Source organism: Delphinapterus leucas, unplaced genomic scaffold (genome assembly GCF_059928025.1).
Source record: "Delphinapterus leucas isolate spDelLeu-1000000601 "Yukka" unplaced genomic scaffold, BTC_Dleu_Yukka2 spDelLeu_asBTCV2_sq40, whole genome shotgun sequence".
Taxonomy (NCBI): domain Eukaryota; kingdom Metazoa; phylum Chordata; class Mammalia; order Artiodactyla; family Monodontidae; genus Delphinapterus; species Delphinapterus leucas.
Window position 1 is genome coordinate 1,041,066 of NW_028322249.1, and position 21,002 is coordinate 1,062,067.

At 44.1% G+C, this 21,002-nt stretch overlaps 1 protein-coding gene across 20 annotated transcripts in view; it reads right to left on the reverse strand.

Moving 5' to 3' along the window:
* Positions 1 to 10,519, reverse strand: part of LOC149743946 (uncharacterized) — a 122,112-nt gene extending 111,593 nt beyond the window's left edge. For 10 of the 20 annotated variants that reach the window (XM_089905944.1, XM_089905942.1, XM_089905943.1 and 7 more), the window contains exons 1-2: positions 9,629 to 10,519; positions 2,977 to 3,068 (exon numbers count right to left, since the gene is read on the reverse strand). In XM_089905944.1, coding sequence (XP_089762070.1) covers positions 9,715 to 10,152 — 438 coding nt within the window. In that variant the 5' untranslated portion in view covers positions 10,153 to 10,519 and the 3' untranslated portion in view covers positions 2,977 to 3,068; positions 9,629 to 9,714. Of the gene's footprint in view, positions 1 to 2,976; positions 3,069 to 5,033; positions 9,318 to 9,628 lie in introns of those variants that run through there. The other 10 variants (XM_089905948.1, XM_089905950.1, XM_089905949.1 and 7 more) reach the window with 5 other exon arrangements.
* Positions 10,520 to 21,002: the final 10,483 nt, after the last annotated feature.

Below are 21,002 nucleotides of genomic sequence, written 5' to 3' on the forward strand. Positions count from 1 at the left end.
CAATACATGCTGAGTGAATGAATGAGTGAACTGGTGTCATAAAACAGGCTTATTTCAGGGAAATTCCATTCAACAGGCTGGCATTCCTTCCTACCCATCTTAACTGTTAAGCTTGCCATCAGACAAAAATTTAATTATAAAACGTTAGAGCTGAGGAAATTTTAGAAACTATCTACTCTCCAGAGGTATACAACTTTAATTTAGTGGTAAAAATCACTAGGAGTGATTTAGGAGTCTATCAGACCTGAGTCCAAATTCCACATCTACCATATTTTGGTGAGCAAATAACTACTTCTGAGGCTCTGTTCCATGTATGCATTATGGGATATCATAATAATACATACATTAATTGTATGACTATCAGGGGATGAAATGACACAATCCATTTGCCATGGTCGGCTAAGTAATTTGCACCAAGTAAGCACTCAAGACATTAGCCAATATTAATAGCGGAGAGATGAAAACAAAACTCTGGGACTGATGCCTACCCTAGGGGCCCCAGTGGTCATAATGACTTTCTTCCATTCAGCCTGCTCTCTTCTCACTAAGACTAAGGAAGAGAAGATGAACAAATTAGGAATAACAATTGGAAAATGGTTTTATACTCCCTGAATGAATGGAATTATAATAAAATGATTCATGAGTTCTGCAGAAATATGATGAGGCTTTAGATCTTTATGTTAGTTCTCTACAAAACCAATTTATGGCCCTAAGATGTACCTTCCCACCCAGCCCCATCCTTACCAGGATCAAATATCATTGTAAATGGAAAAGTCAACAACACATAATCAACAAGCTAAGTTACAAGCCAGTGAAGTCTCGGAGGTTTGATAGAGAAAATTCAGATTTATCATTATATGTAAAAATAAGATGATATGAAGAACTCAATCTAAAAAGTATTACCTGGAGATCTAAAATCTCTACAATAGTGCTATAAAAAGTAAAGAGCTAGAAATCTATTTAGATGGTTTTCCTTATAAGAAAGCACTTTCTGTATAACTTTTAATGTACTATTGATGAGAACAATTCAACAAAATTCAAATAAATACCTGCAGATGTCCTACAAGAAGAAGAGAACAGAGTTAGATGTGACAGGGGATAACTGGACTTCAGGATGAGTAAGACCCTATACTTGACCTCAATAAATTAACATGAAATACAGTGGATGAGTCACGTACAGAATGTCAGAATTCTAAAAGGCCAAGCTAAGTACCAAAAGGAACATGTGGGGACTCTTAAGAAGGAAATAAAATATTGGTTAGTTGATTACGAAAAGGCAGAAGGGAGTAGGTTCCCTTTGGCTGCTCTTTGAAGAGATCACTTCCTTTCCCCCCTAGTCCTGAGGCTAGGGTGGCATGGGCAATAGAGGAATGTGGGGACTGAGAATCATTTCTACTCTCACCAGAGTGGCTGGAAGCAGATTTTCTTACCAGGATGTAGTAGTATGCTAATATTTAAGGGTTCTTGAGGTCAGAGAGAAGGGTTTGAATACTCCGGCTCCATCTCTTGCTGTGGGTCAAGTTTCTTACCTTTCCAACACCTCAGCGTCTTTACCTGAAAACTGGGGATGATGATAATGTCTCCCACCTGAGTGGAGTGTGAGAACTACATGATATAGTGCATACGCAGGGCTAAATTTGGTGCCTGGCAAACAGAAAGTGCTCAGTACGGCAGGCGAGTGTAGTGACAATAAAGGCAAAGATGACGGGGGTAGTGCCGGTGTTGCTTCTGCCCCCAGAACAGGCTCTGACTGGGAGAGAGTTAAAGCACCTTTGGGTTCATGGGGGTTTATATATAAGCAACGGTTGATCAATGTGAGCTGGTTGTCCAAATGATTATGTGCAATCTAAGAAAAAAATGGGCCTCGGATCTGCTCAGCTACTTAATAATATTAGCAGCGGTAGTAGTCAAAGAAGCTAAATTTTATTAAGTGTTTATATGCCAAACAACGTGCTGAACGTTTTAAAAGGATTTACTCACTTATTACAACGAGGCTATACACTAGGTTCTGATAATGTTATTCGTCTCTTTCAGGTGTTGAATGAGCCTCAGACGGGTTACAAAAGCACCTAAGATCCCGTTGTCAGTACATGACGGAAATGAGTTCAAATCCAGCCTGTCTGACTTGTTCTTAATCACTAAGGTATGAAATTAAGCATGTTGCCCTTTGCCTGATTCTCCTTCTGAGGCCTGAATATTTCACTTAGCTCTCTGAGTGCAGAAGAGAGAAAATTCTCTCTCCTTGACCCAACTTGGCATCAATATCCAACTCCCCTTCTCAAAATGGGTTGCTTCAACGAGCAGCAATGAATGCCGGGGTCATGGACCAGTCACCTTGATGACTAAGAGTCAGACACTAGGGAAAGAAAATGCTCTGTGACAAACCTACCCTTGTACAGAAACAAGACAGAAATGGGGGAACAGGGCAGAAGATAATGGAATAAGGCATAGGAAAAATAGCACCTGGCATCGTGATAGTAATAATAATAATAGTAGTAGTAGTAATAGTAATAATAATAGACTTTACTATGCTCTAGGCATTGTATTAAGTGCTTGGTGTAAGTGACTTCATTTTAACATTGAAAACAAGTCTATGGGGATGAAATATTATTAACATCATTTTATAGGCAGGAGTATTGAGGTTCAGGTAATCAGGTAAACTGCCCAAGCTCATATGGTTAGCAAGTGGAAAGCAGAGATTGGAACCAGCACCTACACTCCTAACCATTATGCTATAACCATTATGCTGAAGACATAAGAATTCCAATGGTCTTTCCCCATAACCCACTCCTGCACTCCAGACTTAAATACTCCAAGATCAAGAGAGAGCAAGCTTGGAGCTGCCACTCTTCAGTGAGTGTCAATCATTTCAAAACAGTGTATTTGCTAACAAGATGCAGTTCTTGTGATAATCTTCTCAACCAGGTATCAAGAAACAGGAAGCAAAGATTCAAGTAACAGTATGTTCCTACTTACGAGGAAGGTGGGACAGCATAGTTGACACTGGGCTTAACTGTTCTGGAAAAACGTGGTCCCAGTAGGCATACACGCTGGTACATTTTCCCCACCTACCAAATACAAAAGAATTATTTCATTTCCATGTTGCTCTTCAAAGTTCTACCTCATTCGTGCCTGTCATTCATCCTCTGGCCTCTTCCTGTCTCCATTTCTGTACAGAAAGGTGCTGAGTCTCTGCTCTCGGATATAAAAAGGGTGTGTTAGGAGAGGGAGCCATGGTACCTCAATGTCTTTTTTTTTTTTCATCTTAATTCTATTATGCCAACTCCACTGAACTTAATTAGAGTGAATACAGAATTACACAATTACCCTCTGTTCTATTCTTCAGATGTTATATTTTGATAAAATTTACGACATGCTGCTCTCCCCTTGAACACCAGATGAACACTAGAAATGGATGTGTGTTGACATAAAATCTGTTATAATTACAATTCAAGTATAGCTTACATAATGATAGTGTTAACATAAAATTATAGATGTGTAGAGACAACGTGGTCATGCATTTTTTAGTATAAGTACATGCTTAGACCAATATCTGTTAGCAGAATGAAGATGGAAGAGAATTTTGGTTAAGCCACAAAGGCTGTTTAAGGACTTGCAGATAGCTAAGGGGAACTCAAAGACCAGTAAGATAGTATTTCCCCTGCATTCAATTGCAAATTCAATTGCAAAGTGAAGGGAAGATGTGTAATTTCCCCTATGGAAATTACAAGACAAGTACATTTTTTCCCTTGAATACCTGGGTAAATGCTTAAATTCTAATGTATATCAGTGATGCAAATTTTCAACTGAGTTTGATAAATCATAAAATAATAATTATACATATATGTATATAAAACTGCATGGAACTAGACAGTTCAGAATTACTTCTAATTAAAGAGGTACCCTATGGCAACTAACTTAAACCTTACAAAATATGGTTCCAAGTACCCTATCAGAGTGAAAAGTAGGAGACGGAAAGGTTTCTTGTAAATGTTTGTAGTCATGGTGTCTTAACTAAAACTACTGTGTCACAAATACTATTAAAATAATTGTGACATTTTATTCACTTTTACTGCAAACAACAAAACAAACTATAGGTATTTTTTCATTTCAGGTAATTATTTTAGCTAACAGTTATTCAATGTTTTGAGAAGACAGAGTGCTAACTGCATGACTTCATTTTATCTTTAAAATAGCGCTTCCATGTAATTACTCTTAATATCTCCATTGTATTAAAGTATCTCTAGTTCAGACCTTTCTTCAGAACTGCAGACTTGTGTATCCAACTGTGTACTCAGCATCTCTGCTTGGACGTCACGAAAACATCTCAAATCTTATACCTCCAAAACTGGTCTTTAATCCCCCAAACACGCTCTACCCCAAACTTTTTCCATCTTGGGTGACAGTAACCACACCTTTCCAGTTTCCCAGGCCCTAAATCTCGAATTCACCCTTGACTCCCTCTTCCTTTCCATTCTTGCATTCAATCTACCATGAAATGCTGTCACAACCTTCCCAATGTGCCACTTCTGAGAATTACCAGCCGCTAGCAGCCTGGTGCAGGCCACCAGCATAGACCTCGAGGATCCTGTAGTTGCCTCCCGAGATTCTCCCTGACTCCACTCTCTCCCCACATCCTCAAGGCCACAGATAGAGTTATGCTTTTCAAACAAGAGACAGTTCATACCACACCTCGGCTAAAATCCTGCCCCTGGCTGCCTACATTTAGAGGAAAAGACACAATGCATGTGATGGCCTCCCAGGACTTACCCAATCCAACCCATCACATATCCGACCTCCAGCCCTCCTGCTGTCTCTTCCTCCCCACTGACTAAGTCAGCCAGGGTGGCCTCCTTGATATTCCTCCAAGCTGCCCGGCATATTTCTGCCTTAGAGTTTGGGGACTGGTTATTCTTGCTCCCAGGGAGTGGTCTCCCCATCATACATTCTGACAACTCCCTCACTTCAAGTCTTTGCTCAAATGTCAGCTTATAAAATCCACCCTGACTACCCTATTTAAAATCGGAACCTACCTGTACACTCCTCCAGCACTCCCAACCCAAGCCTCTTCAGTGAGCTTCACATCCTTTTCCTTACCCCGTAGCGCCCGTCAACTTGTGACAAAGCACAGAATTTATTTATAACATCCGTTTCCACACGAGAGTGTAAGGAGGGAGAAAGCATGCAAGAAGGAGCACGCAGGCAAAGGCTCTTGTCTGATTTATTCATTGATACGTCCAAGCATAGAGAACAGGAAGATGCTTGATAAATAGTCCTGAAAAAGATACAGATGAGGAAACTGGTAGTGAAGCTCAGAAAGTTTAAGTAACTTCCTCAAGGTTCTAGAGCTAGAAGAGGGTCACAGTAGAATTCACACCTGGGGATGTCTAACTTCAAATCTCTTAGCCTCTCTGCTATCTTTTTTTTTTTCTTTTTTTTCTTCTTTGCGGTACGCGGGCCTCTCACTGTTGCAGCCTCTCCCGTTGCGGAGCACAGGCTCCGGACGCGCAGGCTCAGCAGCCATGGCTCACAGGCCCAGCCGCTCCGCAGCACGTGGGATCTTCCCGGATCGGGTCACAAACTCTCAACCACTGCGCCACCAGGGAAGCCCCTCTCTGCTATCTTAAGTCCATGCAATTCAGGATTTGTTTTAATCAGTGCCATGGAAATTCTCACTCCACTGAATAGGATCACTAAAGTGTTCTCTGTCTAGATTTATATATATATTTTCCATTTAAACAAAGGAAACAGAAGAGGGGAATTCATCATGGGTTATTGCGGTAGTTTACAGCAATTTTAGCAATAATGACATTTAAGTAATAGTGATATTTAACGATAGCATAATAATAATAAAATAATAGCTCTTAAATGTATTGAAGACGAATCGCATGCTAAACTCGGTGCTAAAATATATCCATGTATATTTTGTGCAAAATCCTTATGAATATTCTATCAGATGAGCTTTATGTGTAACTCCACCAGGCATACTTCTCTTATTCCGCTTTCAAAGATAAGGAAATTGATGAGAAGTGTGGTAACCGTTTGATCAAGATGACACTGGTAATAAGTTGTGAGTATGAATTTAAATTCAGGTCTAACTCCAGAATTTGATTCTCAATCCATACATGAAAATTCTGATAATTCCTTTGATAAGGGTATGTTCTCTCCTGGAAAACATCCCCCATTATGTCTGCCTGCGCTCATACCTTCAGAACACAGTCAAGTTTGAAACATGATAAAAATGTTTAAATAGTGTGCTTTAATAAATGGAAATATCTTCATCTAAACAATAACACAAAAAGGCAGGCTGAGCCCTCTGAAGTGGCTTCGCTGCTATCTTCCATCCAGAACAAGAGAAGGAATCAACAGCTGCAGAGTAAAGAAAGCATGAAACCCAGAGATGGAGGATTCTGTAAATGACCAATTACAAGACTATTAAGCCACACTTCCATAGCAAGAGGCAAAATATTCCATTAAACTGAAAATTTTTCTACCGCTAACTCCAAGGCCCACACAAACATTAATGTTGCATTTATTAGGATGTATTTCCTGTGCTCTATCAACTTGACTTTCAGCAACTGTATTAATACAGTCCTTTCGCTTTGCACATATATCTGAATGATGGATTCCATTACTGGAGTTTTGTAGAAAGAGTGGAGTGAATGAAGTAAAGTTTGGGAAGAGCCATCATAATCCATAATGATGGGCACTGAATCAGGACAAGAAGAAACCTCTCTTCTCATTTATTTGAATGAAAATTCTACTATATATTTATTGCCTCTGTACAGGGCCATCTGTTGAATAGTGGAAAACAAGCATCTTTCATTTGGAGGTAGGATTTGTGTGCTCAAGTTTCTATGGGCCTGCAGAATTAATCTTGTTTTAGAAATGAAATAAAATGTAATTTCTTACTGTAAGTAGATGTGGTTAAGCAACTGGCAACTTTGATGTCTTTAAATCACTGCAGTTTCAGGGTAGGCAAATCTATAATTATTTCAAGCACTTCTTTATTGGTGCAACAATTGAGCAGTGTACATAGTGGTCAACAACCTGGGCATTGTCAGACGACTCTAAGTTTGAATCTAGACTTTGCCACTCACCAGCTATGTGACTTTCAGCTATGAGAATCACTTTCTTCAGCTTTGCAGTGTGGATTATTATATGCCCTTTGCAGAACTACTGTAAGAACTAAATGTATATGGGCACAGTGGCTCATAGTAAGGGCTCAAATTAGTACTGTGGTCACTACTAGTAGTATTGAAAAGAAATTAGAACTTCTATTCTCATAAAGTGGGATATGTGTCCCTTTATCATTGTAATTTCGTATCATTTTACTTTTGACCTTATAATTTAATAGCTTGATCCAAGAAACATTTAGCAGTAAATATAATTGAAAGAAGATTACCTGTCAAACATGAAATACTGTAGCATCAAGTGTGTTGGCACAATACTCTTCTCAGATAATTAACCTGTAAAAATATGTTATTGTCTTCTTTTTAATTAAGCACATTGAACATATATATTTACTGTGCCAGTTGGCGAAAGGTCCATTAATTAATCAGTCTAACTATGTGTTGCATAAACGTCTTCTAAACATAATCGTATATGTATTTTATTTGTTGGGAAAATGTGTTTGAGATTGTTCTTTTCTGCCTATTTAAAGTAAAAGAGGGTGAGAAGTAGAGTTAGGCTTAATGTACTTTGTACTCCATTATGCCATGAAAATGCTTCTGTGCCCTGGAGACAACAACAAAAGATTTGCTTTAATGACAAGAATCAAGTATGTTCTAAAGCTTCCAGGTAGGAGGCGTATAGGTTGAAGTTTATATCAGAAGTCTTTGCTCTCTCTCTCAACTGCGTCTAGATGGGAAAGATGTGGTCACAAATGCTTCAAGGTGATATAGTAAATGTTGGAAAAGAGGGGGGTAGGAGGCAGAGTTTTGAATATCTCAAACCTGAGCTAGAAGGATTTTATTTAAAGAAAATAGCGGATATTATTTTTCACTTAAGGAATGCCACTCAGCAAACCTGACATTAATGTAGGAAATTAGCTCTTTTAGCTATGATGCTTTCAAATGCACATTACTGAAAACAAATTCAAAATAGTCAAAGGAAATTTAAAAACAAAAACCAAACAACAACAACCACCTCAACAAACAAGTACTAGAAATTCAGGGATGCAGCCATATTCAGATACAGTTGGATCTGGAAGTTCCACAGTATCAGCAGGGTTCCAGCTCTCTCTCCATCGCTCAGCCCTGCTTACCTCTGCAAGACTTTATTTTACAGAAAGTCTCTTCTTGTGCTGGATGGTCACTGGGAGTCCCAGAGTCATATCTCCCCAGCTTAGAAATTCCAGAGAGAAAAGACAATTCTTCCATTTTTCTCTGAGAGAAAAGTCCTGGGGAGGAGTCTGATAGACTTAGCCGAGGTCAGATGCCTACCCATGAGCCAATCACCTGCTTTATTGGAGTTCAGTCCCTGGGCGACTCATCCCTGGGGCCTGTGAGGAGGCAGGATGGCATTATCTGGCAGTTCTCCAAGAAAAGCCTGCTGTTTTTGTAAGATGAAAGGGGAGAGGACATGGATAATGAAACCTGTATCTGCTTCTGTAAAATCCACAGAATCTTACTCCCTGCCCTGTGTCGATGACCATGCAGTAAGCTGACCCAGGAGGTCATTTTGCCCACAACAGTCTTTATATATATGACTAAGGAACACACTGGTAAAAGAATATGGGAGAAAGTCTGAGTATGACAAGTCAGCTAGACTGGTATTAACTAAAAAAGCTGTGTGAAAATATCCTGAAAAAGTTGCCCCCAACTCACTCAAAGTCCAAAGTTGGAGCTGGAAACACAATGTCATGGAGTTTGGATAAGAGCTGGTTTTCTCCAAGCTGAACTATGACACACAGATTAGAGACTTCTAGAAACTATACTTTTTCAAAGAAAAAACATCACATGAGAAAAATGAGGCCTAGAAAAATTAAATGACTTAAGGTAACATAGCTAATTAATGGCAGGACTGAGACTAGAGTATACTTTGTGTAATTGGCTATGGTCTTTTTTGTTTGTTTGTTTTTGTTATCACTTCAAAACGAGACAAACTTAAAGAAAGGAAACACAACCAAGGCTCAGTGGTTGGAAAAGAGATGGATGTGAACGCCCACTTGTTTCTTACGTGTTACCCCTCGCAGTGTTTTGGAGGAGAAAACGCTGGCTCTTCCCAACGTTGGTTACATACACAAAGATTCCAAAGACAAGACAAGTGCTTTGCAAACAAAGTAACTAGAACCAGCTCACGCTTCCCCGCGCCGGGTCCTACGTTTCACGGTCAGAACCACCAACTGTATCCCCCCGGGTAACAAGGTGATTCAGAAAAGCTAGCGTCTTCAGAGAAGGGAGAAAACTTAGCCGGGAAGAGAGTCAGGAGAAAACTTGCTCAGCTTCTTGCTGGGGTCTGAAACGATCCCAACAGAGTCCTTAAACCCCTCAGGTTTCCCCAATCAAGCACCCTCGCCTCCAACCTGGGCCACCCCAGATCTGACTATCAGACGAAAGAAGTCTGCGGACGCACGGAAAGCTGACCACCCCACGAGAAGGACCTACGCGCGGCCGCGCCCACTCACCCGCCGCTCCCCGGGAGACGGGAGACCAGCCCGGGGTCCAAGTCCTGGGCGTGGCAGACTCGCCCCTCTCCGGGCCCGGCTCCAGCTCACCTCGGCGCCGCCCGCCTGGGCGCCGCCATCTTGACCACAAAGGGGGCCTCGCGCCGGAGGCCCCTGAGCGGGCGCCCTGAGCGGAGCCGGAGCGCCGGGGAGGCCCAGGTCGGCGCCCTACGTCCCCCGCGCGCTCGCGCCCCGTCCACGAGCGACGAGAGTCCCGCACGCAGCGCCCTACCCAGGCTTCCGCGGAACCGGCGCCCCGCGCAGCCCGCACCGCGGCTCAGGCGGCGCCGAGGGCGGCCCGGGCGGAAGAGCGGGCGCGGGGCACGCGCTCGGTAACCTGGCAACGCGGCGCAACCCGGCGTCTTCGGCGAACCCCAGCCCTCCACCGCGAGGAAGCACGGACCCCCGCACCCGCCGCCCAGCCCGCGCCGCCCCTCGGTCGCTCCGCCCGCCGCTGCCCGCTGGCTATGGTCTTTTAAATCCATGATACAACGTCTATATGTAACAAATCTGTTAAACCCTAAATGTTTATGATATTCAAGTAATCCATTATCTGAATTATTCTTGAAGATAAAACATCCAAAGACTTCTTAATTGTATGGGTGTACATACATAAAGTACACGTGGAGGTAACTTCAAATATAGTATGTGCCTGTCTCTAATTCCTTTCCTCTCCGCTCTTTTAAAAAATGCCCCTTTAAAAATTGCCCACTCACCATCTGTTAGGTAAATTTGCTGAAACACAGTAAATGTGGAGACAGAAATTTTTATAGAGACTATTCCAAATGGCACTGACACCTGTATTTATGAAATTTTTAAAAGGGTAAGTTAGAGTTGTTTTTTTTTTTTAAAAAAAAATCCCACTATAGTAACACCACATCATCCTAGGTGCCCAGTTCTATCCAATTACATAAGATGGAGAAAGAGAGAGAGAGAGAGAGAGAGAGAGATAGAAACAGAGAGAGAGGAGAAAGAGAAAGAAGAAAGTTAGAAAACCAACTACTTATGTATAAAATGTTGCTCCCAAAGTTTGAGATTATACTCAAGCATCAATGAACAGAAGGAAAACACTTACAAATTTACAAATGTATTTCATTTATGGTATGAGGGACACAGGTTTAGATTTGCAACACGCTCCCACAAGGGTCAAATTGACCACTTTTTTCTATCTAGTTGCTCTTGAGAGAACAAAACAATTGAAACAGTTGCCATTCAATTCCAAGTCTATAGCTTAGACCATGTCACTGCACATGAAATATTGTTCATTCAGAGTCAGCACATAGCAAGAGTAATTTATACTCTCAGAGTATTTGCTCTCAAGTCAATAGCAGCGAAGCCTTGACTAAAAACGTTCCCATTACTTTCCATTGTAATATATCTTACTTATAGCCCATGAAACAGTGGTCAGGGGAGATTTATTCTTTGGACACCATATTATATAATCTCTCCACTTTAAGCCATCCCCCACTCGGCGATTATTTTTTAAATATGTTACTCGTAGTCAATATTAATTTACATTTAATCTTTCTTAGCATTAGGAGAGTATTATTTTGTACAGGCTCAGAAACAAATCTCCCGAAATTCCTCCCTGATGCTCCCTTCAAGCTGAAAATGCATTGCAGTGTAGCTGCAGTGACTTAATTCTAGTTGGCAGAGCCCTGGCCACACACTAATTTCATTAGCCTCAAACTCCTGGATTTGAAAGATCCACTGAATATGATTCCTGTCCTCTGACATGTCACTTACTAACCAATTCAGTGTGCATACAGAGGAGAGAAAGGACTTGCTCAGCTCTGGCCCACCGGCAGGCAGATGAGAATTCCCAGTCAGAGACACTGTTTACATCTGAGTGGTCATTCTTGCCCGGGTCCTCATTTTCAGGAAGGAACTTCAATCCAGGCTTTGCTGGCAGCTGCAGCATTTGTTACATCCATTACTAGCCCCTTCTTCCTTCCTGCCCCCCAGTGCTTAGCATCCCCCATTTCAGTCACTAAGTCTTCCTTCCCCCAGCCTAGAAGCTTACCTCACCATAAATTTTTATCTCAAATGATAGGTTTGGCACATTCCCCACAGCAACCCACAGGGACTGGGGAAAAGAAAACTCAGATCTCTGGAGAGCTAAGAATTCAACCATTTAGAGGAGTTTCTTTTATACAGGACAGTCTTCATTGAGCTGAACCCTGCAATCCCAGAGAAGATTCACCTACCCGTTCTTTTCTTCTTTCCCTAAAGTGACTGTGTCTTTGAACAATGGGTCTGTGTTCCACTATTCTCTCTATTCATTTTGCAGGTTTACAGAGGCTGGGAAACTGGGGACTGGACTTACATGCCAGGAGCTTCTAAGATCACACGCAAAAATAAGGCTGCGGGAAGAGATTGTTGGAATCTATCTCTGTATATTTGAACATGGGCAGTGGTTAACCAGGATGCTCACACCAAGCTTACATCCAGCTTGCAGCACAAGCTACAAGTTGGTGCATCCCTCCTACTACCAGCCTCTTCTCAATAAATGCAGGTGAAAACTGGGGGCTCTTTTCCCTCAGCTGTTCAATCCAACATGAATAGCTGCAATTTGCAAATTAGAGGAAAATGACAGTGTTTTCTCTGAATGGTTTTGGTCCCAACCCACACTGCTAATGTTGGCATTCAGTTCCTTTCCTTCCCAGCCCAGGGAACGGGGGAACTAAGCATAAGGCAAGCGTTCTCTTTTCTTGCAAGTGCCTCAGATCCACACACCAGAGAAGGAATCAGCTCCCCCTGGAATCTTTTTCAGCAAACACAATCCTTCAGCCTAGTCAGCAAGCTCTCTCTTGACTTTAAGATTTCACTCTTTTTTCGACAGGCAGGCCCATCTGCAGTACTGCCCAAGCTCCAAGTGAAGGCACCAAAATAATTTCAAAAATGTCAAACAGCAAATGTGCCTTCAACCCCCAGAGCTCCAGTAAAAATACTGTGAGTTGCCCCTGTGGTTCTCAGGTGACTTCTGGCCTCATCCTACCTGCAGCGCTGCCTCCTCAGGTTCTCTAGTTTAAGCTCAGAGGTAAAGGAAGTGCTTCTGGGTTGTGCTTACAACAACCCAGGCTCTTCCTGAAAGCATTACCTCAAAGTGAAGGCTGCCCAGAAGCACTTTTGGCCTTGCAAACATCAAGAGATCTCCATGGTGGCATACTCAAGAGGTGCTAGAGATGCTCAGAGGCTCAGAGGGGCCATACCAGGCTGCAGCTTTAGACAGGCACCCCTCCTTCTGGCACAAACACAAACTTCATACTCCTGGGTGCTGATGTAGTGACAGTTTGAATCACAAGGAGTCCCCTCCAGAAACCCAACATGCTTAAGGAAAGACACTTGAGAGGGAGCCAACTTTTTAGCTACAGGGAGCATAAGGGTCAGCCAGAACATCTGGAGAAGGGACTAACTGAGCTTGGGTCCTACCAGGCAGGGAGAGAGCTGTGCATTAGGAAAGGATCACTTCAAGACAGAGATGAACAAAAAACTTGGAGATAGGGGTAGAGAAGGAAAAGAGAGGCAGAAATTGAAAGGGAGAACATAAAAACAGAGAGACAAAAAAAAAAAAAAAAAGCAGGGAGAAAGAGACACAAGGAGAGAGACACACAGGAAGAAAGACAGAGAAACAAGAGAACCCATAGTCACGCATACCCTGAAACTCAATTTCTTCATCCAGAAGCCATCCATCTATACCCAGGGCGGCACAGGAGCCGTGGGGCCGAGGCTGCGGGAGCAGGCGGTGAGAGAGCACTGCAGCACCGCCCACGGCTCAGCTGGCTCGATCCGCCGACCTCGCATCTTCCGCCGTTGCCCGCCTGCACCCGGAGCTAGAGGACCGCCCGGCCTTGCTCAGGGCACCCTACTGCCTCCCTCCAGGCGCCTTCTTGTCTGGCTCTGAGAATCGTCCTCAAAACCCAGGACTGGGGTTGGGGGCTGCGTTAGGGAGGTCGTGGGAAAGGATGGGCACAGGGTGGGTGCAGAGAAAGCGATTGTGTTTCGCAGTTAGCATGAGCTCACCTCCGGGCTCTGAGCTGGCAGGAGTAGAAAGCTGATCGCCCGGCTCCTGCCAGTGGCCGGATCGCAAAGGCAGTTTAGACGGTGCAAACAATTGCCCAGAGCAAATCACCTGGGGGCACGTCTGCGGGTGGCTTCTCCCCGCTTGAGGACAGTCCCCACGCCTTCCGCCCCATGCCCTCGCAGAGACAGGTTACAGGTCGGGAAATCCAACCCGAGCGAAATGGGCAATTCACGTCCAAATGTAGGTGAAGACCTAGCCTTCGGTTTAAGAACTGCCTCCCTAAGCTCTTCTCGAAAATTTCCAAGGCAGCTGCAGCTTGTCGGGCGGCTTGGGGCAGGGAAGCTGGGGAGTTGAGAAATGCCTAGTTTCTAGGCGTCTTCTCATCTTTCATATTCCTTGCGCCTAGGTGGCTCTCACAGGAGCCCGGCACTTTTACAAGCCTGTTTTCGAACGATATTTCACTCGAATGCAAACCCATTTAAATCATCGCCTTGCTTTTCGGAGACTGTTTCTTCTAAATGGGGCCATAAATCCAGAATGTCAAGCCGGATGGACTGGAGCGCGGACAGGGGAGAGGTGGAAGGGAAATGAATCAAACAGGGAAAGTACCTCCTCGGGTGAGGTGGGGGGGATTCGGCAGGATCTCCAGGGTGGAAATGAGCGAAGGCTGACCAGACCCCGCACCCCTGGAGTCCAAGCCAGCCTTCAGGATAAAGAGCGCGGGGAGCTACGGCGCGCTCTGACCCGGAGGGAGCGCCCCCCTACCTGGAAAAGCCTCAGGATGTTGGCTACCATGATGGAGACCGAACTCCCCGAAGCCCCGATCACTCCAACTACTTTCTCGGGCTTGACGAAAACCGGAGGCTCGCCGTTGGTGCAGCGCACTTCGGAGGTGTCCTTCTGGATGAGCGCCTGGACGAAAGTGAGCGGCTGTTCGAGCGCATAAGTGTCCCTGGAACAAGTGTCCAGGATCCGCGCTCCCAGCGTCACGTTGGGCAGCAGGTTGGGATCCCTGTTGATCTGGTCCAGGGCGTAGAGCATCGCTTCCAGCCTGTGGATCCCGTTCTCCCTCTTGATGTCGCCGCAGGGCACTCCGCTGGGACCCTTCGCGTGCACCGTGAACAGCCCCCCGAGGGTGACGTCCCCCTCGATCCGAATGGAGTGCAGGGCGTACATCTCCTGGCCGCGCGCCGCCGCCGCCAGCGCGCACAGGAGCACCTCCAGCACGCAGCAGGGGAACTTCATCAAAGTCAGGGCGCGGAGCAGCTTCCCCAGCTGGACCATGCTGCTCCCGCGGCTGCGGCGGTGGCAGCGGCACTGGAGGGGACGGTGGCGGGCCCGCCGGAGTCCTGGTCCCTTGGGGTGAGCTCCTCCGGGGAAGCCCACGGTCTCCTGCGGGCGAGGAGACTAGGGGCGCCCGGGGAAGGGCAGCCGGCGAGGGTGGGGGGTCCCGCGGCGCCTGCCAGCTTGGGGCGCCGTGCGCTCTCGGGTTCCGCGGCCGGCGCGCCGCGCTCGAGCTCGCACTCGGTGGCTTACAGCTCGAGCTCTCCAACAGCCCAGTACTGGGGAGAGAGCGAGGATGGCTATCGCTTTAAATGCGCGTTCGGCTCCCTCTCCTCCTCCGCCCACTCCCTCCCACCCTCGCTCGCTCTCAGGCTCTCCCCACCCTTCCCAGCGCCCACCTCCCCACGGTTTTGCATCATCACGAAGGGAGGGGCTGCGTGCTGAGGTAAGGGGGGAGGGAATGGGTGGGCGGCTGTGGGGTGGGAGTGCCTCCGATTGGGAGTTTCGAGGTCCCCAGGGAATCTGGGGATTGCAGGTCGCAGGCGAAGGCTGAGCTCCTGCTTCGGTCTCACTGTAGAAGCCGCTCGCTCGCCCGCCTGCACCCACACGCACATTTTAGGCACAGGGTGGCATCAGCCCCGGACAGGGCGGTTCTAGCTGGGGCTGACTGCTTCCAACCCTGAGGTCCGGAGCCGGGGCTGTCAGCGCCGGGAGAATGCGAGGTAGTCGAAGGTGATGCCGCCAAGCATGAAGGGTAGTAGGGAGACCCCAGTCTCTACTGCTAATTCGTCTGTGCCAGTTTTTCCTAAGAAAAACACACATACACACAGGAGCCTGATCTATGACCTAAAGAACCTTTACGCAGAGACTTCTCCGGGGCCAGGCACAGGGCTAGCCTGTAGGGAAAGACGCCAACAAGAAATGCTGGGAATTGAAATGCATCTTTGGTCTTCAGGGGTTACTGTGGCCGGAGCCGGATGAAGTAACCCTGGTCTCCAGTAAATCTGTGGCGGATTCGCTCCTTTTCTTCCTTTCATCGCAAGAGATGGAACAACTGAGAACTCTGCAGAGCGCACTTTCTTCTCTGGCGCTGACAGGTGTAAGGCTCCCTCCTACCCACTTCCAGAGGTGCTTTTGGGCTGATGTCAGGTTTCCTCCGGCAAGAAATAGCAAGAAAGAGGTGACAGTAGGAGGAGCAGACAGAAATCTCCCCATCGATCCATTCTGGTTTTTTTTCTTTTTTTTTTCTGGCTGAAGATTTGGGGGGTTTGGGGAGTGGAATCAGGATGCCAGAGCAGGTAGTAGTGCAGTTAGGAAGCTGTTTTTCAAAGGTGTCCCCTCCTGCAGGTCCAGCCCAAACTTGGCCCATTAAAGCAACAAGTGGCCCTAGTTCCTACACAAGGAAGGGCAATATATCTGCCCTTGGTGCCCACGTGTACTGCTTATGGTGGTCTCTACTCTTGCTGAGCCTTTCTGTTGGAGTGCAGCGAAACTGTCTTATACAGAATTGAGGGCGCAGAGAAAACCAAAACAAGACTATACTTTCTGTTGTAATGTTAGTGTACTAAAGAAAAATGTCCTTGCACATAAACAAAACAACACACACACACACACCTAAAACGTCAGAAGTTGGGAAGTTGGTTGTCTCTTCCACCAACCACCTGTATGACCTTGGCACTTCTGTTCCTGTGCCTGAGTTTTACTTTGCCCATCTGTAAAATGATGAAATTGAATTGAATGTTTTACAGGTTAACTTTTAACTTTCAAATCCTCTGTTGAAATAGGCCATGCACCTTTGGCCATGGTGTTCTTTTTAGACCAATATCCTTTGTTGCTTTATGTGTAGGGCACCCATTTTTTGATATCCAAACAACACTTCAAACATTTCCTGGTACAGAGGATTTTTTTTTTTTTCTTGTTGACCACCCATTTATCTTCCTTCTAGGGAGAGTCCAGTCCATCATTTTCTTTTCAGACATGCCCCTCCTCCAGGTTTCAATACTTAAGGTTTGAGGAGGAAAAAAACCTTCTGGCTACAGTGTTCAAGGAAGGGAATAGAGGCTAACAAGAGCTAGGCAGGGCTAATCCCTGGACTTCTGCTGGAGTAACGAGGTTGATGACATAGGGTTACCACTGTCCAATAGACAATCCGTGCCGGAGTTAAAAGAAAAAGGAGCCTCCTTCCTCTAAATGCTTTATGTATATCTTTTGGACAATGTTACACTATTTGATTTTGTAAAAACATACCATTTTACTGCCATCTTCAAGAAAAGTGATGTAAAAACTATGCGAAGCCACCCCTGTATAAAATGTGATCATCCATCACTCATAGATGTGATGCCCTGCTATATAAGTGCACACCTTGTGCAACCTTATGCTGTGATGCGCCCGCACCTTCCAGCCAGCCCTGGAGCTGCGAGCGTATAAGCCCGCAGCTGTGCCAGAAGCTCCCACATAAACAGGGAAATATTTGAATCCCATAATGAGAGATACCAGAGAGGAGAAAAGGCAGAGAGAAGAAGGGGTGGAGAAGAGAGAAAGGGACCTGGTTAAAACATGTGAACTCCTGGATCCACATGTGCCTGAAAGATTGCCTCTTTTTTTTCAATTATATAGTATTTTATTTCTGTTGTTTGAAGTCAAAATGTCCTCTTGTAACTCACCTATTCTGCTATTCAATACATTGGATCAAAAAGGCTGGAACAAGTGAAATAGATATCCTGTTAAGGCAGCATTAGCTAATTTGGAAAGGGGGAAAGAAGCAAAGCAATAGAAAGGCATCCTTGGGAACACAGATACTGTGATCCTAGTATTTAGGCATCAGTACCTCAGGCTATATTTGATAGAGACTGTATCCTTATTTAGTTTTTAGTTTAAGGCTGTTTAGTAGGCACTTGGTGCCAAAAATATATTTGAAGAGCTGTGTTACAAGTAATAACACTTGATTTTTCACCTGCCCACGTGAAGATCTATGTTCTCCTCTTCCATTTCCAGGTCACAGCTTGCAATTGCTCGACAAATAGTTCTTGGCTGACTGTTGAATGTTGCCTTATTCTGTGTTCTCTCTTTGCTCTACTCATTCTCCCCAAACATCTGGCAGCAATCGTTATCTTCTTTTTGTTGCAGTCATCTGTGTGCATATTTTATTTCCCTTGCTAAGCTGGAAGATCCTTGAGGGTAAGCGGCTAGGTATTATTTATCTTTTTACCTCGGACAATGTTCAGAATGGTGTTTTGTACCTAAGAAGCACTCATGTGTTGAATGAATCAGAAATGGTTTGCCATTCCCCACTGCCTTTATCTCACAATAACAGAAACATAAAGTGGGCAGAGCAGAAACGACAGCAAATAAATTGTCCTCTTAGTCACAGAATGCAGTTTCTAGAACTTAAAGAATAATTAGTAGATTTTGAAATAATTTTGTTTTACAAAAATTTCATAAGATTGAAATACTCTAACCTTAAAGCTCTCGATCAACTCTAAAGGAAGGCTTTAATTGGCTCTTCCTGAGTCAAGTGTTTATTCCTGGGCCGATAACTGGGGCCATTGTCATAATAGAAAGTGTGATTTATTACCAGAGAAAGAGGAAAGTGATGCTGGGCTTGCAAGATATTTATATCTTCAGCCAGAGTGCATAGGATCTGGAACTTAATCGGTGACGCAGTATTTGTTTGAGATTATATGAATGAAAAATCTTTGTGTAAGAGTGATTAATCTAAAACTTGGCCAGTCATTGTCCTAGTGTCATATTAAATTGCAGGAGAATCTAGTTTTAGGCACAAAGATCATAAATATAAAATGTGTTCCCAGGCTTGGTTCTGTGTAGTCAGTAATCTATACTCAGCCACTCATTAATAAAACTGAAAGTTAAGGACTCAGTCCTAACTTATATGCTTAGTATTGTATTTTGTTAACAATCTCAGTTTTATTTTCTTTGTTCTCCCCGTCCATCATCTTCTGCAGAAAATAATGTCTCCACTTTCAATTCCCTGTCTATTTAAATCCAATTTGTAATTTATAAAGTTGTCCTCCTTAAGGGCTGCTGCTTCTGCCACAGTAATGTACTCTGGCCATTATTATACGCTTCCATCTTTCATGTAGGTCTCCATCCATAGGTTTTGTTTTCATAGCTTTTTTTTTTTTTGGCGGTACGCGGGCCTCTCACTGTTGTGGCCTGTCCCGACGCGGAGCACAGGCTCCGGACGCGCAGGCTCAGCGGCCATGGCTCACGGGCCCAGCCGCTCCGCGGCATGTGGCATCTTCCCGGACTGGGGCACAAACCCGTGTCCCCTGCATCGGCAGGGGGACTCTCAACCACTGCGCCACCACGGAAGCACTATACTTATGATTTTATATTTGCTTATTTACTTTTGTCTCCCCCCTCAGCTCAAGAGAGACTATATTCATCTGTGTTAATCACTGCTGTGTTTCCTGAACATGCCTATAAATCATACTGAAGAATGGTGCCTGAAATTTGGTAAGGGATCCATCAATTTTCTTGGCTGGATGAAGAAATGTGTTCATAAATTAATGAACAGATCTTCGGGGCTTCTGACTTGAGGACTAATGGGAAGAGGATGACAAATGGTGGGGACAGGGTACTGCAAGAAGTAGTATGTGGAGTACTCTGATAGCTATCCTAACAGATAAGATTGTGTTCATTTAAGTAGTTTTAATGAGAGAGCTGGGAACTAGGGACACACAGCATTAAGGTTTTTATACTGTATTCTGTAGAGTTCTTTTTAAGTCTGTACAAATGTCATTGAAAATATATGCATACATATACACCTCTGTTACTTTACTTAGTGCTTTACAAGAGTCCCTCAAGGAAGGGGTAGTAGCAACTCTCAGTATCCTTCCTTTATGATGAGCTTAATTTATTCAAAGTTACATCATAATTTATTTGTAACTGTGAAACTAGACTTAGTTATTGAATAGACCCTCCCTAGAAACGTATGACATTAATAAAACCAACAAAACTTTGTTCAGTTTCCAATGATAGACACACTACAGACTCAATTATGGGCCATCCAGTTTAATGAAGGGAAGAAGTGATTGAACAAATATAGAGCAAACAGAATATGAAGTTTTATCCTCCATTAATATTAGTAACGGATAGTGTGGGCTCCAGTGCCTTCAAGATAGCTTGAGACCATCATCTCTGTGTCATGGGCAGGAGGATGTTCAGCCAGGATGTCTTTCACTGTCACTGAGAAAAATTTCCATAGTGTATAATGATACCTATTGAAACTGATATGGGGCATTCGGGTAATAAGGAATCCATTAGCATATTTTTCCGGAAGCCCTGACTACAAAATGAAGACAGTAGATTTGGACACTTTCAGCCATGAAGAAGTTGTTTGGATATTCATCTTTATGCCTAATGAAATAAGCTTATTTCATCTCTGCAGCTTCCCATATACCATTTTCCCACCTCTGTTTTATGTTTGGAAAGACACTTAGAAATTGCAAGTCAAGTTAAAAAGTGAGTGACAACTTAAATGATATATGGAATATTTTGCTGACTTACAAGAGCATGCAGAATTAAATATGACCCAGTTCAAATGTTTATTTTAACGTGTATGTTGAGGTGGAGTTTTCAAGGTGCCAGAAAATGAGAATTCACCTTCCAGTGTGTGTTACCAGTTCTGTTCATTGCACAGAATCATCTTCATAAAACATATGGTTTGCTATGTACCTGGTATATATCTCAATTAGTTTGAAGAATTTCTCAGATACCTCTTAATATGTAGTGCTCCAATTCCAATCTTGCCATGTCCTGTACCAGTGACACAGCACACAGGAGTTTTATTTCTCTTTATTTCTCTGGGTTGTTCAGAACCCAATGAAAGAACGATGGAATGGGATCAAAGAGATCAGGGTTCTTGTCCCAGATTTACCATAAAATAATTGTGTCCTCTTGGGAAAATTATAGTCTTTCTAGGTCCCTTTTCTTTACTTTGACAGAGCTGCACTAGATGACCCCAAATAATATAGCACTCTTTCAGTAGTAGCTTAGATGTCATTG